The sequence below is a fragment of the Chlorocebus sabaeus genome, chromosome 25 (assembly GCF_047675955.1).
Source record: "Chlorocebus sabaeus isolate Y175 chromosome 25, mChlSab1.0.hap1, whole genome shotgun sequence".
Classification (NCBI taxonomy): Eukaryota; Metazoa; Chordata; class Mammalia; order Primates; family Cercopithecidae; genus Chlorocebus; species Chlorocebus sabaeus.
The window spans coordinates 23,550,073-23,577,275 of NC_132928.1; the positions used below are offsets into that span (position 1 = coordinate 23,550,073).

Consider the following 27,203-nt stretch of genomic DNA (forward strand, 5'->3'; position numbering starts at 1 on the left):
AAAAATGGCCAAAGCCAACACTAGTGTACAGGCTGGAGGGGTGCACGTGGAGATCCTGGGAGAAAGAGAAATCCTTCAGGGTTTCTTCAAGGTGGTCAGGAAAGGCTTCATAGGCAAGAAGGAGGAGGGAAAAGTGTTGGAGAGGAAGGAGAGGGAAGGAGGAGGAACTTCAACAGGTCTTAAGGATGGGCAGGTCTAGAAAGGCAGAAACGAGTCAGGGCACCTCAGGTAAGGAGGAAAGTGGGAACAGACACCCAGGCTTGTTTGGCGGGTGCAGAACAGACCAGCCCAGATGGTGTGGAGGGACCCGGCCAACAGATTTCCCGAATCCACCAATACGAGGCCAGAGGATAAAAAAACAAAAATGCCAAAATAAGGAGTTTGGGTCTCATCCTCCTGGAAATGAGGGAGATAGAGGTTTCGGAGCAGGGAGTTTAGGCTGGGTTGAAGGGGCATGGCTGGAGACCAGCAAATCAATTTTGCAATAGTCCAGGTATGAGATAAGACTTGAAGAGGGAGGTGATGGGACGGGGTGGGTGGAGGCATGGAGGCAATGGACAGGACAGAAGGACAAGAAGGAAGGAAGGGAGGGAGGGAGGAAGGAGGGAAATAACAACAGGATTTGATGAACAACTGAATGGAGGCTGAGGGGGAGGGAGAGGACAGGAACAAGGATGGGGGTGGGCTGGGTGGCAGGAAGAAAGGTACCACTGAGGAAGTGGGGAAATCGCGGGGAGGGGAGCTGGGATAGTAGGGTTCAGCGGAATCAGATGCTAGTAACTCCCTTCCCCGCAAACACACTACTGGAAGTTATAGCCTTTGAAAGCAGCCTAGGAAGATGCTTCAGGGATCGCTGTCTGTTGGTTGGTGTGGAAGCAAGATCTCCCATCACCTCCTCTTCCAAAGGGCACTTCTTTTCATTCAGCCCCCCTTGAAATTTTTGCTTTTTTTTTTTTTTTTTTTTTTGCAGGTGGTCTGTTTAGTGGCCTGGGCTAGACTCCCCAAACCATAAGTCTTTTTCTGAAGCAAGGTCTGGAGCTCGAGTTCCTGTGTGGGGAGGTCATGCTCCCCACTCATTTTGCCCCCCAGGCAAACCACCTGGACAACCAGACCCATGCAGACTCTGGAGCAGGTGGAGAGGAGACCTCATGGGCCGGTGAAGGGCCGGAAGCCTCTGAATAGTCTCTGCTAGGAGGTAGAAAGCACCCTCCCATCTTAATCATAGTAATCATCGCCACTAACATTTACTGGGTGCCTATAAAAGGCCAGCCTCTTCATACACATGATCTCACTTAATCCTCATAGCAACTGCCTGCAACTGTTATTATCCCCATTTACAGATGAAGAAACTGAATCTTTGAACCCAGGTCATCTGGCTCTCAAACTTGTGCTGTTTTCCTTAAGCCACCCTGTCTCTAATTTCTCCCACCAAAATGTCTCACATGCCATTGCCCTTACTCATTTCTGTCCATGTCTCCTCCAAAACACCATTTATCAATTCACTCAACAAGCATTTGTTGAGTACACTAAGGGCCAGGCGAGGGGCTGGGTACAGGCGCTGGGGGTAGGTTCATTCTCCCACCTCCCTTTCTGCTGGGTATCACCTGTGGGGTCTTGCTGGGCATCCCACCCTCACCTGTAGTTCACAGTGGACCTCGGGACCCCAAGACCAAATGAATGGAATGCACCAGCCCAGCCTTCACCAACGGGCACAATCTTATTCATAATAGAAACTCACATTTGCATCACACTTTACATTTTACACAACCCTTTCTTATCCATTAACTCATTTGATCTTCACAACAACCCTGTGAGATATGTCTGTTACCCCCAATTTACCGATACAGAATCTGAGGTTCAAAAAATAATGTTGCCCATTCTACCTCCTCAATAAAAGCAGGACTAACCCAGGCTCCTGGACCCTTCCACAAAAGGCATTAGGCAACCTGCTCCCCTCTGACAACCTCCCCTCTCACCCAGGCTCTCCTCTGGAAAGTTGGGGGTATCTCCAGCCCCCATGTAGTTACTCATTTTCAACCCCATCTCAAATCTTTTGCCAAACTGGCCACAGCCACCCCACACTCCCCACCTCCCAGATACAAATCCTCACTCTAAGCCTGCCCCATCTCTTTCTTCTTTGTCCTTTCTCTGTGGTCCTCTGAGCGACTTCTCCCAGCTCTGGGAGGTAGAGGGGAGGTGGGAGGCCCAGTAATTGGAAGAGGGAGAGGGAAAGGTTCCTACAGGGAACTCCTCAGGGGCCCTGGCACTCAGCTCTGCCCAACTCAGCTCCTGGAACGTCGGCGAGGTTGCGCAAAAGTGAGGAGGAGAGGAGCAGCAGTACAAAAGGGTGGGGGAAAGGTTAGGCACAGGAAGCCGTGGGAGAGAGCCGGCAGGTGGACCATCCTGGTTTCCCCACACACACCATTGTCCCCCTGGGAAACCTGTTGGTGAAGTTCTAGGTGTCTTATCCAAGAAGGGTCCTCCTGAGGTCATCTCAGCTATCCCCTTGCCTCCAGGCAAGCTGTTTTCTGTTTCTTCCAAACTGACTGGCTGAATGGTAGGAACCTTTCTGCCAGGGAAACTGAGGTCTAGGGAGGGAGTATGGCTTGTGGGGACACCAGAGGTCAGGGGAGAGTAGGGTCCACGTGCTGAATCAAGTGGGGACTCCTGCCCTCGTACTTCTACCTCCCCTTTGCCTGGTGCTCGGTGGGGGTGATGGTGACGTCACAGGTGTGGAGTCCCAGCCATGTACTGAGCGCCAAGCAAAACAGCCAGGGCGAGTGTATGCATCATCAGTGCCTGGGAAGGAAGGCCACTGCAAGAAGGGAGTCTGACGGAAAAACTTGACAGAGGGAAGGGAGGCACCTTGCTTTATCGGGGCGGGGAAGGCCAGAATAAAACTCGGCTGCTGCGAGGACCAGAGAGAGAAGGCCTGGGCTGGCACTGGAGAGGGATGTTCCCTCACTCTCCCCTCCTTTGCTTCTCCCAAAGCTTGTAAATGCCCCAGATATGAGCCAGCCCAGGCCCCGCTACGTGGTAGACAGAGCCGCATACTCTCTCACCCTTTTCGACGATGAGTTTGAGAAGAAGGACCGGACATACCCAGTGGGAGAGAAACTGCGCAATACCTTCAGGTAACTGGTCCAGAACCCAAACTCCTGCCTCCTCTGCTCCCCACCAAAATCCTTTCTGCACCAGGACACAGCTTCTGCACCGGTATCCCTAAGATGGGGTTAAGGGAAGCCCTGGGGAAGCGAGGTTCTGAATGATGAATTTAAGATCCTACAACCTCATCTGTACTAAGACCCCCAGGGAGGATGGGGAGCCGGAGCAAGAACCATCTAGAAGGGTTATAGGGCATCCCCAAACCCCTGCATGGCATCTCCTATATTCTCAATCCACCCGAGTCTCTCCGGGTTTGTTAAGGCGCGGTAGATGAGCAAGTTACATTACGGAGGGGTGGAGAGTATCAGAGCCCTTAATCCACGCCCTGCTCCCTCCTTACAAAAAATACCTAAAGTTACCATCACCCCAAGCCCTTTGTCCTTTCCCTCCCGGATGTTCCTTCCTCCACTTGGTCCAGAGAATGCCAAAAGGAGGCCCTAAATTTCTGGACTTTCCTGAGGGGACCTCCCAGAGTGTGGTCCTACCAGCGCCCAGGCTCTTTCCATTCTTAGCTCCCTGGAAATGCCATGGTGGGTATGAAGCCTTGTCCCTCAGGAGGTGTTACACAAGGTGATCCATACCCACACCCCGGGAGGCTGGGGCTGCGAACGTCACCCTCCCCCTTCCCAGACTCCTGGCAGACCTCCTCCGGTCTAGCTGTAGGCCGGCTCACTCTCCCTCACTCCCCTGGGGAGACGGCTGATTCAGTTACCTGGATTGAGGTCACTGGTAATGGCTGAAGTGGAGACGCAGGTGGAACTGGTTCAGGCCAGGGGAATCACCCACTTGAGTTTTTACTAAAAGCCCCAGCCCAACCCTGTTTCTCTTGGGAGGCTCCATTTCTGCCCAGTTAGTCTGTCCTCACAGCTGTGCTCCTCAGACAGGTGGTCTCTGCCAGTCTCTGTGCCCAAAGACTTTAGGGCACAGAGTCCGAGGATGAGAAGATCTGCTAAAAGATTGGCTAATGAAAGCTGTAAAGGGATATAGCAAACTAACAATTCCCATGATGCTGGCATGAGAGCCTTGAACAGTGTCTGGCATAGAGAAGGTGCACCAATAAATATTTGTTTCATGAATGAATGAATGAATGTCTAGAAAGCTAATCCCTCTCAGCCTCTGTGTCCAGCTCTTCTTTCAAGCTTCAGATTGCTTTGCCCAACATACAGCAGACTTGCAAGTAAGGTTGGGCATGGACTAGCCCTCAAATGAGTTGCTTTTCTTTCCCTAGCCAGCTCTCTATTCATAAGTCCGGCTTTCTCCACCACAAGCAGACCTGATGGAGCCCCTGCAGGGCTGGTTCTCTCTTCGAGCAAGGCTTTAGAGTTGCATTAAGCAATTTATGCCCCATCTACCTCCCCTTCCAGCATCCCAGGAATGGCAGAGGCACCCATGAGCCCCAGAAGGGACAGGGGGTAAGATATTGATGATGATGCTGTTTCATGGAGTGTTAGTTGGAAAAGAAAATCTGCCCAGACTTTCCAAGGTACAAAGCATTGTCTTTGTTGGTTTCAGTCTTGGGTGACATCCAGGGGACCAAGTGTCAGGGAATCTATTGTTGAACAACAGCAAAGAGCAGGAATTGGTGCTGGGCAGGAAAAGAAGCCTCATCAGAGCAGGCCAGTGAGTCACCAGATGGGCCCTAAGTATTTGAGTTCCCTCAACTGGGAGAAGGAAAGCAAATGCCCCTCACCCACTTCCAGTCATCAATCCACTGGCTGTCACCCTTGAGTTTGTAAGCCCTTGTTCCTACCGCTCCTGGGTTTCTATGAAAGGACCTTGAGGTGTTCGACAAACAGGGAAGGAATCAACTCTCCCCACCCTGCGTTGACCAATGAATTAATCCCTCCTCTGCTGCCCAGTGAATTCACAGGAGAAAGAACTCCGGTATTGGAGTTACCACACATACAGGATAGTGAGTCAGCAGAGTTCACCCTGCAGGAACAATAGAGCCTTCCTTTTCAAGGAAGTTCTAAGAAAAATGGCAGCAGGCAGACCCCACTCAGAGGTATTCACTCATTCATTTATTCAACAAATATTTACTAAGTGCCCCTGTGCAAGGCTCAAGGTGTACAAAGATGAACAGGAGAGCTAGACTTTTGCCATGTGTGGTGGGGTTTGCTGCCTAGTGGGAGAGACAGACAAAAAGCAAGGAATGCACACACAGGATGCACACACAGCAGCAAGAGCCAAGGTACAGGTACCCAGGCCTGGAATCAGACAGACAGCACTCAGAGGAGCCTTTCCCAGAGAAAAGCCATCTGAGCCAGGAGATGGATCTGATACCTCCGAAGACTGAGCCACCACAACACCCATACCTTTAAGCCAAGTCTTGTAAACTCCCCAGGTAAGGAGCTGACAGTCAGAAGACCTCCAGCTAATGCCCAGGGCAAGTTGACGAGCTCTTAAGAAAAAGTTCCTGCCTTTTCTTCTCAGTATCCCTGGCACACAGTTCAGTGAATTTTGAATGAACCCAGTGAATGAAATGGGCAGGATATGATAATCCCTCTCCAACATGGAATGTCCAAGCCATGCAGAGCCAACTGGAAATTTTCCCCTTTCCCCTCCAGATGTTCCTCAGCCAAGATCAAAGCTGTGGTGTTTGGGCTGCTGCCTGTGCTCTCCTGGCTCCCCAAGTACAAGATTAAAGACTACATCGTTCCCGACCTGCTTGGTGGACTCAGCGGGGGATCGATCCAGGTCCCACAAGGTGAAGGGGCCCCCTTAGCCAGGCCTGGATTGCCACTTCCCCAACCATTCCTCTCCATCCCCACTCTATCCTTCTGTGATCCCCATAAGTCAGTCGTGCTGCTGAGCTTCAATGTCGTTGTCCTCTGCAGGCATGGCATTTGCTCTGCTGGCCAACCTTCCTGCAGTCAATGGCCTCTACTCCTCCTTCTTCCCCCTCCTGACCTACTTCTTCCTGGGGGGAGTGCACCAGATGGTGCCAGGTAAGGCCTCTCCCCGCTGGGCAGGCAGGATGACCCAGACCACAAGGATGGGAGGTGTGGCAAAGGGGGCTCGGGAGACTTTCCACCTGCATTCTCCTAGAAGTGTTGTGGTCAGTCCTAGGGGAATGGTCGCTGTGAATGTCAGTCCCAGGTCCTCGGTGACCTTGGGGAAACCACTGAGCCTCTTTGAGTTCAGTTAGCATTACCTGTTCCATCTTCCTCCCAGAAATGAGAGGAAGACTTGGCAGAACAAGATATACCATATGCTATACCATGCTTAAACAGATGTGAGAAATCACCATCTAACTCCCTGGCTGGTCCCAGCCGGCCACTACAGGGACATTTGTACTTCTCTGGTGCTAAGTGAGATGGAGAAAAGCCTGGTCACAAGCGCTGGTTTCTGGTTCAGGCTCTGCTTATATTTCTTATTTCTGAGTTCATTTCTTCACATGTCTGATAAGACAATATTGACCGTTGAGGTGAAAGCACCTTGAAAAGCATAGATCATGGTTAGAGTGAGTGGTTGTTTTTATTATGATGGAGAAGAGCCTTGGAGGTGAAGGGATCCATCCCCCTGGGGGTCGGGAAGCGTTCCTGGGCCCCTTTCTGGTTTCCATGGGTGTGGTCCAAACCTCTGATTTTTGCTGGCTGGGTGGGGCACCACAGGTACCTTTGCCGTTATCAGCATCCTGGTGGGTAACATCTGTCTGCAGCTGGCCCCAGAGTCGAAATTCCAGGTCTTCAACAATGCCACCAATGAGAGCTATGTGGACACAGCAGCCATGGAGGCAGAGAGGCTGCACGTGTCAGCTACGCTAGCCTGCCTCACTGCCATCATCCAGGTGAGGGGCAGCCCCCAACCCTGCTAGGAAGGCATCAGACCACCCTGCCCCTGCCTCAAAGCCTTAGCTTTGATGCTAAATCTGATTTAGGGGGCTGAGCGTGGAGGCTCATGCCTGTAATCCCAGTACTTTAGGAGGCTGAGGTGGGCGGATCACTTGAGGTCAGGAGTTTGAGACCAGCTTGACCAACATGATGAAACCCCATCTCTACTAAATATACAAAAATAAGCCAGGCTTGATGATGTGCACCTGTAATCCCAGGTACTCAGGAGGCTGAGGCAGAAGAATCACTTGAATCCGGGAGGCAGAGGTTGCAGTGAGCTGAGATCACGCCACTGCACTTCAGCCTGGGTGACAGAGCGAGACTCCGTCTCAAAAAAAAAAAAAAAAAAAAAATCCAATTTAGGGCTCTACCTTCTCCTTCCTCCCCATCCCAGGGCTAAAGTGAACCTTGAAAATTAACAGTGTCTCCTACCTGCATCTAGCAGGACCATACAAAAAAAACAACAGCTGCACCTGGTAAAACTGTCCTGAGCTTTAAAACTGTCTAAAAGACTCACCGCCTCTCTCCATGATCCCGTGGAGAAACCCAACTCTCTGCCAGCGCAGTCTTGCAGACTGCTACTTTTCTCTAATATCCCTCACCCTGCTCCAGCCTCCTCTGCTCCAAGCCACAGCAGCAGTTGCACAACATAAATTGAGCTTCCACAAAGGGTTGCAAAGGATTCTGCTAGGTTTTATGAAGGGAAGCACCACATGACAGAATGCAAGAGCAAAACGCAGTCCCAGAGAGCACCTTTCCATTCACTCATTCATTCAGTTTTTTGCCAAGAACTAGGCTAAACCCTGGGATACAAAGATAAGTAAGAAAGAGGTCCAATTCACAAGCTGCTCACAGCGCAGCAGAGGAAGGAGCCATGTCAACAGATAAATTTGTATGCAGTGAGATAAGCAGCAAAGTAGAGCTATGCACAAAGAACTGTAGGAACACAGAGCAGAGAGTCACGGAGGACCTCAAAGAGGAGGTGACACTCTACCTGTCTTAAAGGATGAGAAGCTAACCAGGAACAAGATATACAGAGGATGGTCCAGGCAGAGGGAACAGTGCCTAAAAACACTGAGGCCTGAGAGAGTGTGATCTGCCCAGGGAAAGCAAGGAGGTTGGTGTGGCTGGAGGGCAGAGGGCCCCAGAAGAGGATAGAAAAGTAGGCAGGAGCCAGACAATGAAATCTGGGGTATGTCCTCTAAATGGCAGCTTTGGGTCTGATTAGCAGTTTATAAGGATCATTTCGGCTACACAGAGAATGAAGAGTGGGAGGTGGATTAGAATCAAGGCAGGGAACCTGTTGGGAGACTCCACAGAGGCCCAGGTGGGAGTAATGCAGGCCAAGACCACGTAGAGAAAGACATGGGGCTGGACTTGAAAAGAACATTTTACCAGAAGCTTGGTGATAGATTGGATGTGGGAGGTAAGGGAGGATGACTCTCAAGTTTTTGGTTGGGCAACCAGGTTAATGATGGTGTCATTTACTGAGAGAGAAAACACTGGGGGAGGACCAGACTTATTTTACAGATAAGGAAGCCAAAGCCAGAGAGGTGATGTAACAAAAAGGCCCATGCTCTAAAGGAGCTGAAGGTCTAATGGCAGGCATGTAAAGCACAGTGAAGGGCAGGTGAAGGTCACAGATGGCCCATTTCCCTCAAGCTACTGCTATCCTAGGACTGCACGCAGCTCCAGACCTAGGTGTGGGTGGGGCAGGTTGTTGGAACTGCTGAACCACATGGGTCTTCCCCCACCAACCACCTTTTTCCTCCTCTCAGATAGGCCTGGGCTTCATGCAGTTTGGCTTTGTGGCCATCTACCTCTCCGAATCCTTCATCCGGGGCTTCATGACGGCCGCCGGCCTACAGATCCTGATTTCAGTGCTCAAGTACATCTTCGGACTGACCATTCCCTCCTACGCAGGCCCAGGGTCCATCGTCTTTGTGAGTCTGGGGATGCACCCCTGCCAACGGGGCAAGGCTCCAGCAGACACACGAGGAGGCTGTACTGTTTTAAGAAGTTGTGAGCTCCTCATTGCAAGGGCTGGCTTAGCTGTTGTTCAGAGAGGATTCTGAGGGGGTTTCTGTCTTGGGAGGGTCAAAGTCATGACCTTGAGGTTCTTGGTAGTTAATCCCTGCAGAAAAGAGCTGTATCTTCTCCACCAGTTCCCCATTCTACTGCCTCAACCCCTCCCTGCCTGGAAAGTCCTTCCTTATGTCTAATCTCCATCCCTCCTTCTTTAGCTCAAAGTCTTCTAAGGAAAAAGAAAGCATTCCTTTTCTAGCACGAGTTCCCCATGTGCCTTTCGGGAGAGGGCGGTGGATGAGGGGACAGTGTTCCTGATCTGGGTTTTAATTCTGTCTTGGTGCGCCTCCATTAGCTTTGATGGCATCCTTTCCCTGGGTCAGACACCTAAAGGTGGGGTAGTATGGGAAGAAGGGGTGGGAGCCTGTGAGCATGATGCTCTTTCCCCCAGACCTTCATTGACATTTGCAAAAACCTCCCCCACACCAACATCGCCTCGCTCATCTTCGCCCTCATCAGCGGTGCCTTCCTGGTGCTGGTGAAGGAGCTCAATGCTCGCTACATGCACAAGATCCGCTTCCCCATCCCTACAGAGATGATTGTGGTAAGGACCGTGTCCAGAGCTGGGGTGTTGGGGGGCCAGGCTGTGAGACGAGGAAGCCGCTACCCTTCCTCACCCCATCCCCCGCACTGGCAGCCAGTGGGACAGGAAGTCAGATGTGAATCCATCCCATCTGCCATATGTGGCGTTTCCTCTCTTTCTACTGCTCTAATAATTCCCCCTAACGAGGCAGGGGAGTGGGATTCAGGGTCCCCAGAGAAAAGGGAGACTTGAGAGAGACCCCTGCCCTGGCCCCAACTTAGGGCTAATCCCCATTCTCCACTCTGGGGTTTGCAGGTGGTGGTGGCAACAGCTATCTCCGGGGGCTGTAAGATGCCCAAAAAGTATCACATGCAGATCGTGGGAGAAATCCAACGCGGGTGAGTCCAGGTGGCCAGAGGCCTGGCCCACCCGCACCACATGCCCCACTCAGGCCTGAGCTCGGAGACGGAGACAAGATGAACTCTGTGAAAGTGCTGTCGAAACTGTATGACACTGGCCATGTCTGAATTCTTACTATGACTGTTTCCTGAGAAGGGCCACACAACCAGCCAATGTAGGCTATTTTATGAAAAATGAGTCTTAACTGCCACACTCCCCTTATAAATCTCATTCAACTGATGCTGTTAAACAAAGCCTCTCTGATCAGCCCCTTGCTGGCTCTTTGCCTTGCTCTAATGCATTGGTTCTTTGTCCATGCAGAAAGGGAGCTATTAGGTTCAACCAGATTCATGAAGCATCTACTCGGTGCCAGGCACCATGCTGGGCCCTGGGAAGAGAAGGGCGATGCTTGTCCTGCAGGGTTGGAGCAGGCACGGGAGGGAAGGCCACACAGCACCAAAGGTCTAGGGGTCTGTGGACTCATGAGCGTGCAGGGTTCAGAATCTGGGAGTTAACAAACGAGGCCCTACCACGTAGTGGCCCAGGGACTTCGGGCAAGTTGGTTCTCTAAGCCTCAGTTTCCTCCTTTGTAAAACAGGAGTGATGGTCCCTACCCTATGGGGTGGTGCTGAGGATTCAGACTGCATGGGATAACTTAGGCAAAGATTCCGGCACACCATGGGGGCCTGGCTGGTCCTTGTGGGCTGGTGAAGGACTTGGCTGCCCTCCCTACTCACACCCTTGGGCTCTGCCTCCTTCCGGGCTCCTCGGCAGGTTCCCCACCCCGGTGTCACCTGTGGTCTCGCAGTGGAAGGACATGATAGGCACAGCCTTCTCCCTAGCCATCGTGGGCTATGTCATCAACCTGGCTATGGGCCGGACCCTGGCCAACAAGCACGGCTACGACGTGGATTCGAACCAGGTAGCTCCGGCCACTCCCGGCAGGACTGGGCAGGATGGGTCAACTCAGGGCTGGCATGAGGTATCTTGGGTGGGGTGCTCATTGGGCTGAGGTGAGGCAGGCTGCCTTGAGTGTGGGGGATAGGGGGTCCTCTGACCCCAAGAGGCTGACGTCCTCTTGACTGGGAATGTGTGACTTTATAGCCACAGGGTCACTCTCAGGTCCTAGGCCCACAATCCAGCTTGCATGCCTGACTGCACTTGGTCCCTGTGCCCCCCAGCCCCACACTGGCTTCTAATCCTGTCCCCTCCTGACAGGAGATGATCGCCCTGGGCTGCAGCAACTTCTTTGGCTCCTTCTTTAAAATTCATGTCATTTGCTGTGCGCTTTCCGTCACTCTGGCTGTGGATGGAGCTGGAGGAAAATCCCAGGTGAGCCTTGTTCTAGGGGAGTGGTGGGGAGGTGGTAACAGAACGGCTGCCCCAGAGAAGCCTGGGCACTACAAGCCAGGCCAGCTCTTCTCCAACCCCCTTCTTCCGTTCTTAGTCTCCACTCCACCAAAGCCATGGATTGGAAATAAATCAAGAGCAAAAAATTCACACCTATCCTCTATCCCCAACTCTTTCTCGGAATAGGTGGCAAGCCTGTGTGTGTCTCTGGTGGTGATGATCACCATGCTGGTCCTGGGGACCTATCTGTATCCTCTCCCCAAGGTAAGAGCCCAGCCATCGAGCAGAGAACAGCGAGAGACTCCAGTAAGAACAATCCCTGAGAGTTGTGTGGCACTTTACAGACTACAAAGTGCCACCGTTGTCATACTTAGTCTCACCCACAACCTGTGAGGTAGACAATGCAGGTTTTATCCTCCCCATTTTGAAGGTGAAGGAAACTGAGTCTGAAAGTCTAAGTAACCTTGTCCATAGTGAGGCAGCTCACAGTGCAGGGCTGGTCCCAAACTCCAGCCTTCTGGCCTCAGAGTCTAATCCCTAGGCAGCATTTGCACCTACCCATGAGTACCGGGCTCTCATATAGCCCAGCTAGGAGGGCTCTAGGCATGTGTCATTTAGGGATGAGGGGAGAGAGATAGGGCAAGGATGGAGCCAGGAAGGACCCCATGGCTCTAACACCAGCACTTTCCACACCTAAGGGCGAATGCAGCCATTTGGGGGATCAGCCAGGGGAGGTGTTCCAGAACTCCATCTCTGTCCTGCCAGGCTTCAGGGTCGGGTACGCGCAGGAGGGCAAAAAGAAGGGGAAACCCTGGGGGCCTGGAGCAATGTTCTGCTTCTCTAGTCTGTGCTAGGAGCCCTGATCGCTGTCAATCTCAAGAACTCCCTCAAGCAACTCACCGACCCCTACTACCTGTGGAGGAAGAGCAAGTTGGACTGTGTAAGTATCGGGCAGCCTCTGGGTACTGGCCATGCCCCTGCCCTCTCCTCCAACCCCACAGCCCTGTCAGTTAGCCCTGTCCTAACAATGAACACTCTAGTCTGCTGCTTCCTAATTAGCATAGCTGAGTGGTTAAAAGTCCAAGTTTCGAAGTGAAACATCCTATGTTCAAACCCTCACTCAGCCATCTGCTGGTTCCGTGGCCAATAGCAAGCCCCCTAACCTTTCTGAGTCTTGGCGTCTTAATCGGGTAAATGGTTATTTTGTACTCTCTGCCTCCCAGGGTTTTCTATGAAGAAGAAGCAAGGTAATACAAGTAAACATGTTGTCTACGTCGTATTTTATACTCAACAAAGCTTATCTATGACTACTTTATGATATATAGCTCCAAAAAAGCAAAAGGAAATAGTTTAAAAAAAAACAAACAAACAAACCTAGAACATAAAGCCAGAGGACCAAAACCTTCAGGAAGTTACTAGACTTCCCTGGGGTTCTATTTCCTCATCTGTAAATGGGGGTGAGACTCATGCAGTCACGGTTGCGTCAAACGCTGGTTCCAAGGATTAAATGAGATCACAGTGGGAAAACACCACACGGGCACAAACATTCTGCAAACATGACTTATTGTTATGATTAGTCACACACTCCACCACATCTTCCTCTGGGCATAGTCACGAAGGCCAGTGTACATTGACGACACTGCATTCTCTCCATTTTAAGCCCCATCATAACCTATGGGAGAGGATTTACTAACCTTTCTTAACGATGATGAAACCAAGGCTCAGAATGGTTAAGTAAATCATCAAAGGCCACAGAGGTAGGAAGTGGTAGAGTCTGGATTAAAACTCCAAGTCTTGGACTCCAGACCTCCAGGCTGTACTGTCTCATAGGGAAGGGAGGCTCACCCATCTAAGGCAGGGAAGAAAATCCTTAAAGCCAGAGAAGTGAGTGGCTCATCTGTGGTCACCCAGGGAGAGAGAGTGATGAGGACAGGGAGAAAAATTATACCTCAGTTCCCAGCCCAAGGATCTGCTTTGACCATAGCCCAACAAGCCCCTGCGATGGCAGTATTTCCTTAGGTTCATATGGCGGCTTGCGTTTCCATTTGATCTTCACAGAAATTATCTACAGGAATCTGGGCAGATTTATTTCCTTTAGAGGAATTTGTGGGTCTTAAAATCTACAGGGGGCAACTATCAAAACTTCACCCAATGTTGCCCCCCACCCACACACAACGAGGCCCCCAGTCAATCAGAAAGCACTGCTGAGCTCCTGCCAGGGCCCACGCAGCTTGCTATTAGACAGAGAGAGGGAACTCACATTTATTGATCACCCACTGAGCATCCATCACTAGGCCAGGACCGTCACTTTCCTTAACATTTGAATCCTTTCATAAGGTAGGCATTATTATTTTCCTTTTGTTTCACATAGCCATTAAAGAACAAAACTTTGGGCAGGGTGCAGTGACTTACACCTGTGATCTAGCACTTTAGGAGGCTGAGGCAGGAGAATTGCTTGAGGTAAGGAGTTCAAGGTCAGCTTGGGCAGCATAGCAAGAGCCATCTCTAGAAAAATAAAAAGTTAGCTGGGTGTGGTGGCACGTGCCTATAGTCCTAACTACTCAGGAAGGTAAGGCCGAGCACAACTTGGGTTCACGAGTTTGAGGCTGCAGTGAGCTGATCTTGCCACTGCACTATAGCCTGAGCAACAGAGAAAGACCCTCTGACTCCAAAAACAAACAAACACACACGTTTTGAACCCAAGCAGATCTGACCCCAGCTGCATGCTCTTATAGATGCTGCCTCCCTGTGTGCTGGGGCTTCTGTTAAAAACACAGACAAGATTAGGCAACCACGGTCAATCTAAGGAAAACAGGAAAGTGTAACTGAAGCACAAATAACATAAAATATTGCAAAAACACAATTTTTAAAAAAAGAGAAGAGAGGCTCTGAGGTTTTACTAGCAGAGAATGGCCTTGGCTAATCCAGGAAGACTTCCTGAAAGAGGTCGTGTTTTCCCCAGGTCTGCTTTTGACATCTCTCTTTTTACAGTGCATCTGGGTAGTGAGCTTCCTCTCCTCCTTCTTCCTCAGCCTGCCCTATGGTGTGGCAGTGGGTGTCGCCTTCTCCGTCCTGGTCGTGGTCTTCCAGACTCAGTTGTAAGTAATAGCTTCCGCCCTCCCAGCCCCATAGTCGGGTCCCTGGGCCAGCCCTCGGAAGGCTACCATGCCATGGCCTGGCTTAGTCCACTGTACCTTCCACCTCTGGGCCTGGCACGGGAGTTGCTTCCAGGCCCAAGGAGAGCCCAACCCAGCCAGGACTGTAGGCACAGGCTGGGCTGTTTGACTTCCCATATCCTGAAAAACCCAGAGGAAGCCAGCATAGTCTTGCTGGGGACGGCTGGGGAGAAGGTGGTGGCAGAGAAAGGAGGGCAAGAGCAAGTGGTGAGATTCAACATCCTTCCAAAGACACTGCCAGAACCCCAAACCAAATGGGACCCCACCCCAGGAGAGTGCCAGGGTAGAAGACAGAAGCTGTGTTCTACACACTGGGAGTATCACAGAGAAAGGGTCCTGGCCAAGGCAGGGAGGATGCTGAATGTTGGGGGAATCTATCTTCTCTTCTTGAGAACTCAGAACAAGGAAGTGATGACTTCAGGGCAACTGAACCTTGTCACCTTGTGTGCTCCCACCACTTCACTCCCCTGCCCTCTGGTCTGGAAGCTATATCAAGGGCCTGCCTGTCATCCTCCTAGTTATAGGAGGCCACAGGCCACCAGACATGTGTCTCCAGTGCAGAAAGGCAGACACAGCAAGTCTGGGGGTGAGGACAGGACCCCATCCTACCTTGGCTCTGCCCCGGCTCCAGCAGGAGCACCTTTCCAGGCCCATGGGCCATGAACATTCTCTCATGTTTTTCTCTTCCTTCTTCATCCAGTCGAAATGGCTATGCACTGGCCCAGGTCATGGACACAGACATTTATGTGAATCCCAAGACCTACAATAGGGTAGGTGATTCAAGCTTATGACCTCTTTATTTTACTCTGCACCACCCCAAGAAGAGGTTGTTTTTTAAAGCCAATAAAGACATTTCTGCAACTTGAGCTCAGTCTCCCTGTCATAGGCCCAGGATATCCAGGGGATTAAAATCATCACTTACTGCTCCCCTCTCTACTTTGCCAACTCAGAGATCTTCAGGCAAAAGGTCATTGCCAAGGTAAGGCTCAGTGCCTGGGGAACAGAGGCTCTGGACAGAGAGTGGCCAGAAGATGGAAGCAAAAGGGCGGTGGGAGCTGAAAACAGGTCACTCCTATAGAGGATGGAGGTCAAGATTGTTATTGGCTCTCTCCCTACAGACAGGCATGGACCCCCAGAAAGTGTTACTAGCCAAGCAAAAATACCTCAAGAAGCAGGAGAAGCGGAGAATGAGACCCACACAACAGAGGAGGTCTCTATTCATGAAAACCAAGGTGAACAGAGGCCAGAAGCAGCTCCCCTGCCCATTCTGATATTGCCTCCTGTTATTCATGGTACCCCAGGGACCCCACTTCACACCCTAACAGGCAAAGACAGAAAGTCTCTGGGATCACTGCCTGGTGGCCGCTGGGCATTTTTCTTCTTTTTTTCCCCTTTTATTTTTTAGAGACGGAATTTTGCTCTTGTCACACAGGCTTGAGTGCAATGGCGTGATCTTGGCTCACTGCAACCTCCACCTCTGGGTTTCAAGCAATTCTCCTGCCTTAGCCTCCCAAGTAGCTGGGATTACAGGTGCCACCACGCCCGGCTAATTTTTGTATTTTTGGTAGAAACGGGGTTTCACCATGTTGGCCAGGCTGGCATCAAACTCCTGACCTCAGGTGATTCACCTACCTCAGTCTCCCAAAGTGCTGGGATTACAGGCCTGAGCCACTGCACCCAGCCTGGGCATTTTTCTTCTTGGATGAGGTGCTACCATCTCCCAGGGAAGCCACTGAACCCCCACGGCCCTTTTCCATTTTCTGGCTCAGATAGGATATGGCCCATGGACTTTTGAACAACCCAGAGGCAGAGCAGCAGTGAATTTCCTGGGGAACCTAAGCAGCCCAGGGCTAGCAAGGCCTTTGGGGTGGGGGCCATGGGAGTAATCCTTGTAATCCCAGCGCTTTGGGAGGCCAAGGTGGGAGAATCACTTGAGGTCAGGAGTTTGAGACCAACCTGCCCAACATGGCAAAACCCTGTCTCTACTAAAAATACACAAAAATTAGCCAGGTGTGGTGGTGGGCACCTGTAATCCCAGTTATTCGGGAGGCTGAGGCACGAGAATCACTTGAACCGGGGAGGCAGAGGTTGCAGTGAGCTGAGATAGTGCCACTGCACTCCAGCCTGGGCAACAGAGGGAGACTCTATCTTAAGAAATAAAGGAGCTCAGTGTCCCCGGAGGGGCTTTCTCCTGGACAGAGTGGGCTGAGGCTTCAGTGCCTCTCTTGGTTGGGTCCTCCCACTTTGTCTGGGTTGTAGGAGACCAAGTTTGCAGGCCCTGCCTAAGAAAGGGCTTTGGGAGAGGCCTCTCTGGTGGAGCTTTCGGGGTCTGTGTTCACCATCACCGAGGAGAGTTATTCCCCTCCACCTACATCCTCCATGCCCCTGCTTCAGCCACAGCAAGGTCTGGCTCAGTCTGGTGGTCCCTGACTCTGCCCATCTCCACCCCTCCAGACTGTCTCCCTGCAGGAGCTGCAGCAGGACTTTGAGAATGCATCCCCCACTGACCCCAACAACAACCAGACGCAGGCTAACGGCACCAGTGTGTCCTACATCACCTTCAGCCCTGACAGCTCCTCAGCTGCCCAGAGTGAGCCACCGGCCTCTGCTGAGGCCCCAGGCGAGTCCAGTGACACTCTGGCCAGCGTCCCGCCCTTCGTCACCTTCCACACCCTCATCCTGGACATGAGTGGAGTCAGCTTTGTGGACCTGATGGGCATCAAGGCCCTGGCCAAGGTGAGCTCTCGGGGGCAGCAAGCACTACCTGCTCTGCCCCCTCTGCTCTGCTCTCCACATTCCCTTTCCTGGGAGCCCTCATTTCAGGAAGCTGAGGGAGGAAGCTCACCATGGATGCTAAAGGCTCCCAGGAATCCCTCCTTTCCCCAGACGCTACCAGGATGGGACATTCTCAACAAAGCAGGCCCAGACAGCCCGGGACAATGAGTGGCTAGAGAGGTCTACCAGAGCTTCAGGCCCCCATGCTCCCAACGCCCCCAGCAGTGACCATCCCAAGTCCCTCTCAGCCACCAGGAACCCACCCAGGGTCTCTGAATAGGGTTCATTTTGGCGCCTGGTTCATGATCTGCTGCCCTTGTCCCTCATTCACTGGCCAGCCTAAGAGAGAGGAAGAAATAACACCAGCGCCCCACACCATCAGGCCAAACAGAGAGCCCACGGGACACCTTGAATGAATGTCTCTATCTGATAACTTTCCAGCAGCCACCACCAATGGCAGGAGTCAGCAAACCTCACAGCTGGCTCAGATAGAGGCAAGCCAGGGGAACAATGGGCACAAAGAGTGTTCGGACTGACGTCACCATCAACCAGGCTCAGGGCAGGCCCCATACCCAGCCTTGGGCCTCAGCCGGCTTCCTTAGCTGGGATCTGGAGTCCAGGCCAGCCTTGGCTGAAGCTCTTGATTCCCTGAGCCTCCGTCCTCCCCTCCAGCTTCTGTCTGAAGCCACAAAGGAATCTGGGAATCTAAGCTACTGAAAAAAAAGATCAGCTGGGCGTGGTGGCTCACACTTGTAATCCCAGCACTTTGGGAGGTCAAGGCAGGTGGATCACAAGGTCAGGAGATCGAGAGCAGCCTGGCCAACATGGTGAAACTCCGTCTCTACTAAAAATACAAAAATTACACAGGTGTGGTGGCAGGTGCCTGTAGTCCCAGCTACTCCGGAGGCTGAGGCAGAAAATTGCTTAAAGCCAGGAGGTGGAGGTTGCAGTGAGCCGAGATCGCGCCACTGCACTCCAGCCTGGGTGACAGAGAGAAACTCCATCTCAAAAGAAAAAAAAAGAAAAGATCTAGCCCCACAAGAAGGGGCCATGGTGACTTTAAGTGCCTGCCACATTGGCAAAACTCCATTTCCACCCCCCTTCCCAGAGAAGCCGTCAGCCAGCACTCCAGGGACAAGTGGTGTGCTTTGCTGCTATTTTCGTCTTTGGCTGCTGGGCTCTCGGGGTTGCTTATTTGTTTGGCTTCCCCTCTGAAGTATGTTTCGTGAATCACTTTTGAGACCCACTCAGAACATTCCTTTCTTTTTGCCTCCCTACCCCAACACTTCTAGCTGAGCTCCACCTATGGGAAGATCGGCGTGAAGGTCTTCTTGGTGAACATCCACGGTAAGACAAAGAGAACATTTAGGGACTGAAAGGCTGGCAAGGAGTGTGGGGTAGGAACAGTTAGTGGGGTCTGAATAGTGAGGAGCTTGGAAATGAGAGCACCCAGATATCCCCCCCAAGCTGCTGCCTGCTCATAAGAGCTTCAGGTACAAGTCCAAAGAGACTGGTCAGACTGCATAAACATCCTAGCGGCCTTAGTGACAGAGTGAGGGTAAGGGGGTCATGGAGTTACAAAAGGACAGCTAGGATCCTAATCTACCCCATAACTAATTTGCCATGTATCCTTGGCCGAGTCACTTTATCTATCAAGGGATCTATCTCTACCTATGTAAAATGAGAGGGCTGACTAGATGGATTTGAGGATCCTCTCCCAATCAGAAACTCTGTGAATCTATAAAGGCATAGAGCACACAATACCCTGATTCCCCAGGGAACGTATAAATATGCAGTTTTGTAGGCACACAGCCTCCAAAGGGTGCATATACACAGCCTCAAGGATGTGGCCACAGAGCAACAGATATGTACATTATTAGCATGTATGCAAAGTGCAGAGATGTGGGAGCAAGTGCACACAGACACACAGGAGAATGTGAAGGGGCACATACACACACCCCCAGCTCCCTGCACTGGGTCAGATCCCCTCCAGCAGGGCTCCAGGTCCCAAGCTCCACATGGCCATGCTCAGGGAGAGAATCTGCAGTGGCAATGACCTGCTATGATATGCTCTGGAGTAAGAAGCAGTGGATTCTCCCCAACCTCACTGGACAGCCCCTCAAGAAACCATCTCTAGGATTAAGAGTAATGGTTCTGCCACACATTGGAAGTTGCTGGAAAGGTCTGGGAAAACAAGAGGAAGGATGGGTCCTTGGGGGATAGAACTGGCAGCGGCCTCCTCAAGGATGGCTTAGGCTTTTCCACTCGAATCACCACAAAGTACTGACTCCCTAAATCAAACTGCTTCCTTCTGCCCTGGGTTGAACGTTCAGCATCCTCAAGTTCATGTCGCCCTCTGCTGTCCAGAGCTGATATTGCACTGCCAATGCCATGGCCCTCAGATACAGCAAGAGCTCAGACCTCAGGCCTCTCCCATCCCTGCTCTGGTCTCACCATCTTCCCCACCCCCAGCTCCAATCCACAATGGCTGTTATCTTTCTGAAGGTGATCTTTTCTCCTTCTAGCCCAGGTGTACAATGACATTAGCCATGGAGGCGTCTTTGAGGATGGGAGTCTAGAATGCAAGCACGTCTTTCCCAGCATACACGATGCAGTTCTCTTTGCCCAGGCAAATGCCAGAGATGTGACTCCAGGACACAATTTCCAAGGGGTAAGGTCCTTGCATCTGGGGAATCCTAGGCTCCAAGGCACTGAAATAGCAGGACCAAGACGTATTAGAAAGAATACAGGAGAAGGTTTAAGTTCCAATATCAAGTCTGCCATTTCAGTTTTCTGAATCTCAGTTTCCTTATCTGTAGAAGGAGCACCATCAACTAACATTACCTACCTCTCTGCATTTTTCTTTTGTTTTGTTTTAGGGTTAAATGATAATTACATCTTTTGTGTCACTTGAAAGTGCTTTGCGTATTGTAAAAATTCTTTATCAATATGAATTTTCTGGTTGCACAAACACCCAAAGCATAGAAGAGCAGGCCCACTCTGCTGGCATCGTTCCCTGCCTCCTCCACATCTCTTTCTAACAGGGGCTTTGGGGAAGGAAGGGGAGGGGAGTAAGCCTACCCATTTTAACTTACCAGAGCTTAGAGATTTCAGGCTGATGAGGGCTGAAGAGATTGGGTCTGAGTTTTATCTCAGCTTTTCGACATTTAATTTACTAGCTCAGTAAGTGGCATACAAATGGGATACAAATAACAGCATCTAAAACTCCAGAACGCTGAGGAGTCAGAAAAAGCCCACGCCCTTAGGGTCCCCGCCTAGGTATCCCCAGTGGTCTCTCAGCCTTCAGGGTCCCCTCCCAGCTCAGCTCCTGCCCTTGGCCTCCCAAGACTCTGTTTGTGCCCTAGCCCTGGATAAAAACCTCCCCCACCCTCTGTGGGTCATAAGAAAGGCTTTTCTGGCCCTAGAGCAACGATTTGCTCTTTGCCTTGAGAGACTGATGAAGGTGAAACCATCTGTTCTAAGTGCTGAAAGACTGCCCAGGAACACACCGGGCACTGGCTCCTGCCCTCCATGCCTAGAGGGAAACCCTGGGGGAACAATGGGCTTTCCTGCTTTGTGAACTTGTCCGCAGAGCAAAGAGGGAGATTCAGGAGGAATCTGCAGCATTTGCTAGTGCCCTAATCATGTTCAGCTACTCTTGTTGATATGTATACTTTATTAGTTATAGACATAAATAATTTATATTTTATATAACATTACTTACATATTATAGACTACATTCACAGATACAAATCACACACAAAAACACACACCTTTTCAACAGCATGGTGACGGACAAAGCAAGCAAAGTGAGGCTGGTTATCAGACTTTAACAGATTAGAAAACAGATTCCCAAGAGGACAGGAATTCCCCAAGGTTAGGCAGCTAGCCAGTAGCTTTTCTAAGCTGGGTAAAACCTTCCCTGCCTCTAACGGCCCACAAGGGAGAGAAGACCGTGATACACACCTGTCTGGTATAAAGGGGAAGACCACAGCTGTGATGTTTTTGTGAGGCAGGTGAGGGAGGGGGCAAGAGGATGAGTCATGTGTCAGGAAGCAGCGTCCAACCAGAGCCAGCCACCTGTCCCTTTTCCTGCCACCATGCGCCAACTTTGCTATTCAGTCACTGAAGCTCATTCTGCACCGACTTCCTCCCTTCCAGGCTCCAGGGGACCCTGAACTCTCCTTGTACGACTCAGAGGAGGACATCCCCAGCTACTGGGACTTAGAGCAGGTGAGCTGAGGGACGGGGCTGTGAGGGTGGGAGCAGGGTGAGGAGGGGAAGGATGGGGTCGCTGTCAAATACAAGGTGTTCACTCGGCTGTCTCACCTCCAGCCCAGAGCAGTCACATTCAACGCCACAAAGATTTGTGGTCATCTTTGTTTCTTTTCTTTTCTTTTTTTTTTTTTTTTTGGGACAAAGTCTCACTCTCTCACCCAGACTGGAGTGCAGTGGCATGATCTCGATTCACTGCAACCTCTGCCTCCCGGGTTCTAGCAGTTCTCCTGCCTCAGCCTCCTGAGTAGCTGGGACTTCAGGCCTGTGCCCAGCTAATTTTCATATTTTTAGTAGAGACAGGGTTTCACCGTGTTGGCCGGGCTGGTCTCGAACTTCTGATCTCAAGCGATCTGCCTGTCTCGGTCTCCTAAGTGCCTGGGTTACAGGCATAAGCCACTACGCCTGGCCTTTGCTTTCATTCTTCTCAATCCCTGAAAGGCATCGTGGGGAGAGGGTGAGTCACTGGACCAAGTCCTAGAGAACTAGTATCTGTTCTTACTCTCCAACACATCATTCATGTGACCTTGGGCAAGCCACGTACACCCTGGGCCCTAGTTTTTATCATCTGTGAAGTTAGGGAAACATAGGTAATACCTGTCCATCCACCACACCAGATTGGCAGGGCAGTCACTTGTTCTTTCACTAATTCAGCAGGTATTTATGGTGTACCTACTGTTTGCCTGATGCAGTTCAGGATGGACAAACAGCAGTGAGCAAAACAAAGGCCTCTGCCTTTTAGAAATATATGTTCTAGTAGAATAAATGAATTCTGGGTCTAAAAATAAATTATTATTGCATGTGGACAGGCCTTAAGAACTAAAAGACATGTGGTTGGGTGCAATGGTTTACACCTGTAATCCCAGCACTTTGGGAGGCTGAGGCGGGCAGCTCACCTGAGGTCAGGAGTTTGAGACCAGCCTGGCCAACGTGGCAAAACCCCGTCTCTACTAAAAACACAAAAATTAGCCAGGTGTGATGGTGCATGCCTGTAGTCCCAGCTACTCGGGAGTCTGAGGCATGAGAATCACTTGAACCTGGGAGGCAGAGGTTGCAGTGAGCTGAGATCATGCCACTGCACTCCAGCCTGGGTGACGGAGCCAGACTGTCTCAAAGACAGACAAACAAAACAAAACCTAAAAGGTATGTGGATATGAGGGATCACCATCCCCACAGGGCCCCTGGATTAACACCACCCCACCAACACCCTGAATTAAAAGAAACTAGATAACTAGGTTTGGAGAAATCTGGCTTTGGGTCTATGAGAAATAGTGTCTCTCTTTGTGCCTCTTCCCATTCTTTTTGACATTGAGCTCCGTGGTGCTCTGAATCCATCTCTCACAGTGCTGATGGCAGGTGGGACAGATTAGAAAATAGAGCTTGAGCCACAAAGATTTGGCAGACTGATTTCTGTGCCCTCTTGGAATCTCCAGCACATTCCGAAAAGCCTGGATAGGACCAAAATAGCTTATCAAAGTGAGAAAGGACTTTAGAGCTTGTCTACCGCCAACCCTTGTTTTACCCAATGAGGAAAGTGAAGCTAAAAGGGGGTGAGGGACACGTGGAAGGTCACACAGCACACGGGAGGCAATTCACATGTAGATTTCCTCACCTGCTCCTGCCATGCTGGACTGGTTCACCTCCTAGGATGACCCTGCCTCTCCCCTGTTCACACACACACTCTCGCGCGCGCACACACACACGCACACATGCACACACAGGCACACAGGCACACATGGTGCCTTGTTCTGGCAAGGGGTTCCTAGGGTCACCTCTTGGTTGCAGCCACTGGTCTAACCTCTCTCTTCCCCTCCCACTTCTTTCCTGTGGTTCCTGCAGGAGATGTTCGGGAGCATGTTTCACACAGAGACCCTGACCGCCCTGTGAGGGCCCGACCAGTCTTCATGCTGCCTACGGAGCACCTGGCACTTGGAACTTCCACAAAAGATGAGCCTGGGTCACAGGGAGTGTCGGGCAGAGGAAAGTGCATCCCCCAGAGCTTGGCTTCCTGTCTCCTCTCCCCCGTCTCCTCCCCTCTTTCCTTCCCCGCATCTCCAGAGAGAGCCTCTCAGCAGCAGGGGGGTGCTGCCCTTCCAGGAGTGAGAGTCTGGTGAGCCCAGTCTTCACCCGTCAGGCCTTGGCCGCAATGGACAAGCCTCCTGCTTGCTCCACCCCACCCACCTCTGCCCTGTCCTTGGCAGCTGAAGGACACCTTGACTTCCAGCTTTTACGAGTGAGCCAAAAACAGAAGGACAAGTACAACTGTGCTGGCCTGCTGTACAAGCTTCAAAAAGTGTCCCAGAGCCCACACGGCTCAGTGTCAGATGGTGTCAGGCTGTCACAGGACATAGGGATAAACTTGGTTAGGACTCTGGCTTGCCTTCCCCAGCTGCCTCAACTCTGTCTCTGGCAGCTCTGCACCCGAGGACCATGTGCTCTCCACACCCAGGCGTCTAGGCCTTGGTAACTATATGCCCCCCTCCATCATCGCCAAGGCTGCCCAAACCACCACTGCTGTCAGCAAGCACATCAGTCTCTAGCCTGGACAGTGACCAGGGCCATCGAGACCACCAGAGCTACCTCCCCAGGGGCAGCCCACTAAGGTTCTGCCTCAGCCTCCCGAAACATTGGTGCCCCTGCCCTCAGAGGCTGCTCCCTCCCCCTGGAGGCTGGCTAGAAACCCCAAAGAGGGGGATGTGTAGCTGGCAGAATCCTCTGGCTTCCTAGTAATAGATACCAGTTATTCTGCACAAAAGCTTTTGGGAATCCCTCTTTGCACCCAGAGACTCAGAGGGAAAGAGGGTGCTAGTACCAACACAGGGAAAACTGATGGGACCTGGGCCCGGACAGTCCCCCTTGACCTCAGGGCCGGTCAGGGAAATGCCTCCCTTTGGTAAATCTGTGTTATCCTTCTTTACTTGGCAAACAGCCAATCATGTTAACTCTTCCTTAGCTTGTGGCCCAGAGACACGATGGGGTCCTTCTGCAGGCAAAAGAGGAAGTCCTCCAGGGACCCGCTGCATCCCCTAACTGCATGCAGATATGGAAGGGGGGTGATCCAGATTGGGTCTTCCTCCACAGGAAGATTCCTTAACACCCTTAGGACCTGAGGCCATCTTCTCCTATGAAGATGAAAATAGGGGTTAAGTTCTCCATATGTACAAGGAGGTATTGAGAGGAACCCCACTGTTGACTTGAAAATAAATAGGTTCCATGTGTAAGTGTTTTGTAAAATTTCAATGGAAATGCACAGAAAATCTTCTGGCCTCTCATCACTGCTTTTCTCAAGCTTCTTCAACTTAACAACCCCTTCCCTAACAGGTTGGGCTGGCCCAGCCTAGGAAAACATCCCAATTTCTAACTTCAGCCAGACCTGCATTGTGTGTCTGTGTGTTGAGTGAGCTGATCAGCTAACAAGTCTTCTTAGAGTTAAAGGAGGGGGTGCTGGCCAAGAGTCAACACATTCTTGGCCCAGGAGCACTGCTTTTCTGTGAATTCATTATGCCATCTGGCTGCCAATGGAACTCAAAACTTGGAAGGCGAAAGACAATGTTATCTGGGATTCACCGTGCCCAGCACCCGAAGTGCCAAATTCCAGGAGGACAAGAGCCTTAGCCAATGACAACTCACTCTCCCCTACTCCACCTCCTTCCAAGTCTAGCTCAGGCCCAGGAGGTGGGAGAAGGTCACAGAGCCTCAGGACATTCCAAGTCAGAGTCCCCTTTGAACCAAGTATCTAGATCCCCTGAGGACTTGAGGAAGTGATCCTTAACCCCCAAGTAATCATCAACCCCCAGACCAGCCTCAGAACTGAAGGGGATTGTTGATCCAGTGGCCTGGAGTTGGGGCTCAGGGAGAGGTCTGCAACATGTCTGAGGGTTGCAGAGCCCGCTGTGGAGGTAAGATTGGAAACACATGGAGCAGAGGGAAGACATTGAAGAAAACGTCTCTGCTGGAATATTTGGAAAAGAACACTCTGCTGGACCTCATTGAAGCAGGAAAGATGGAGGCAAAGTAGTGAAATAATCCAGAATTTCAATACTTTTGAATGTTCTTAGTGATACTGACCTGTGGTAATATAATTCCCAGGGAGGACTGGGAACCTTATCTCTTGAGATATTTGCATAATTTATTTAATTTAAGCCTCATTCTCCTTTTGTTTGTTTTGGTAATAAACTGGATTTGAAATGTGAACAAATGCACATGTTTGGGTGGTTTTATAGAAAAGCAAAACAAATCACTTCCACGGAGACCTGGCCTTGCTTTGCATTATCCTGGGGGGAAGCAATGAGGACTCAGATTTCTCCATGGGTCTCCCAGCTCCTCTCCAAGTTCTGATTTTTCACTCCTGGGAATGCATAAACTTCCACGATCCAGCTAAATAACAGAAACTGGGGAGAGAAGATTGGGCTGAGGGGTCCACACACCCAGTACCAGTACCCAGAGTCAACTCTGGATTTTTGAGGCTATAGGCGATGTCAAAGCCCCATCATCCCTCTGCATGCCTTTCACTCACTAATTCTTTCACCTTCATGGGATGCCTATTAAGGGCCAATCCCATTGTTACTTAGCAAAGCCTTCAGAATCCTTAGTGTGGGGCAGCACACAATCTAATCCCACCTTTCACTCCCCTGTTTGTGAGACAATGCAAGGAGAGCAAAGCCATGGGAGTCAAGTGTCCCACAAGCTAGGTTGACTGTCAACTGTGTTTACCAGCAATCAGAAAGGGAAGAAGATAAGAGGCATCACAGAAAAACAGGAAGCAAAGACATAAAGGAGACAGAAAGAGGATGAAGTGGAAAGAGATGAAGGACCAAAGATTAGACAAAACAAAGAGGGCAGGGAGATCAATGGTCAATGGGGTGGAGAAACATGAGAATAAAAAGATGGGGAGAGGCCAGGCACAGTGGCTCACACCTGTAATCCCAACACTTTGGAAATTTAAAGGATCGCTTCAAGCCAGGAGTTCAAGACCAGTCTGGGCAACAAAGTGTGACCCTATCTCTTTAAAAAAAAAAAAGGGGGGGATAACTAGAAGAAAGAGAAACAGTTGAAGGAAGAAGATATGTTGCAGAGGCAGAGAAGTCAATGAGTCCCAAAATGATATTTATTTAAGATAAACTAATCTTGTTTCAGCCTGCTATTCAGCTGAGCTGTGGAATTTTGGTAAATTAGCAATTAGCATCCCTCTCATAGGAGTTTCAGACTTTTTTTCTAATGATGCTATCTTAGCCTGATTCCCCCTGGATGCAGAACCTGAGACAAAAGTCTGTGCACGGGCTATTCAGGCAACGATCTCAGGGAGAGGAGTGATGGGCAAGAGTGAAAACAGGGAGGCAGAGAAAGCCGACACAAGAATAAGCCACTGTGAAAGGCAACTGGGGCTCTACCCCGCCAGTCCTTCCCAGGAGCCCTGTGAGAAGCATCTGCAAACTGTCCTAGAGAAACATTTAACCCTCACACCCACAGTCCATTGATCAAGGATGGCCCTGTGAGTATTAACTCTTCAACAAATATAGGATGCATGCAGAGCAGTTCCCAAGGTGACCCATGCTAGGGCATCAGTGACGCACCTGCAGGAAGGAAGAGGTATGACATGGTTCCTGGGAGGGACTGGCAGAT

The 27,203-nt window shown here is 50.9% G+C and overlaps 1 protein-coding gene across 1 annotated transcript in view; it reads left to right on the forward strand.

Annotated features, from left to right (window-relative positions):
* The window catches only part of SLC26A9 (solute carrier family 26 member 9), a 30,381-nt gene extending 4,606 nt beyond the window's left edge, over positions 1–25,775 (forward strand). The window contains exons 2-22 of the mRNA XM_007988703.3: positions 2,992–3,134; positions 5,733–5,872; positions 6,003–6,113; positions 6,780–6,955; positions 8,777–8,941; positions 9,475–9,627; positions 9,922–10,004; positions 10,780–10,927; positions 11,224–11,337; positions 11,542–11,619; positions 12,200–12,295; positions 14,347–14,453; positions 15,232–15,301; positions 15,418–15,510; positions 15,650–15,763; positions 16,986–17,267; positions 18,599–18,653; positions 19,832–19,977; positions 21,468–21,539; positions 23,421–23,464; positions 23,640–25,775. Coding sequence (XP_007986894.3) covers positions 3,010–3,134; positions 5,733–5,872; positions 6,003–6,113; positions 6,780–6,955; positions 8,777–8,941; positions 9,475–9,627; positions 9,922–10,004; positions 10,780–10,927; positions 11,224–11,337; positions 11,542–11,619; positions 12,200–12,295; positions 14,347–14,453; positions 15,232–15,301; positions 15,418–15,510; positions 15,650–15,763; positions 16,986–17,267; positions 18,599–18,653; positions 19,832–19,977; positions 21,468–21,539; positions 23,421–23,464; positions 23,640–24,048 — 2,781 coding nt within the window. The 5' untranslated portion in view covers positions 2,992–3,009 and the 3' untranslated portion in view covers positions 24,049–25,775. The remainder of the gene's footprint in view (positions 1–2,991; positions 3,135–5,732; positions 5,873–6,002; positions 6,114–6,779; positions 6,956–8,776; positions 8,942–9,474; positions 9,628–9,921; positions 10,005–10,779; positions 10,928–11,223; positions 11,338–11,541; positions 11,620–12,199; positions 12,296–14,346; positions 14,454–15,231; positions 15,302–15,417; positions 15,511–15,649; positions 15,764–16,985; positions 17,268–18,598; positions 18,654–19,831; positions 19,978–21,467; positions 21,540–23,420; positions 23,465–23,639) is intronic.
* The last annotated feature ends 1,428 nt before the right edge of the window (positions 25,776–27,203 follow it).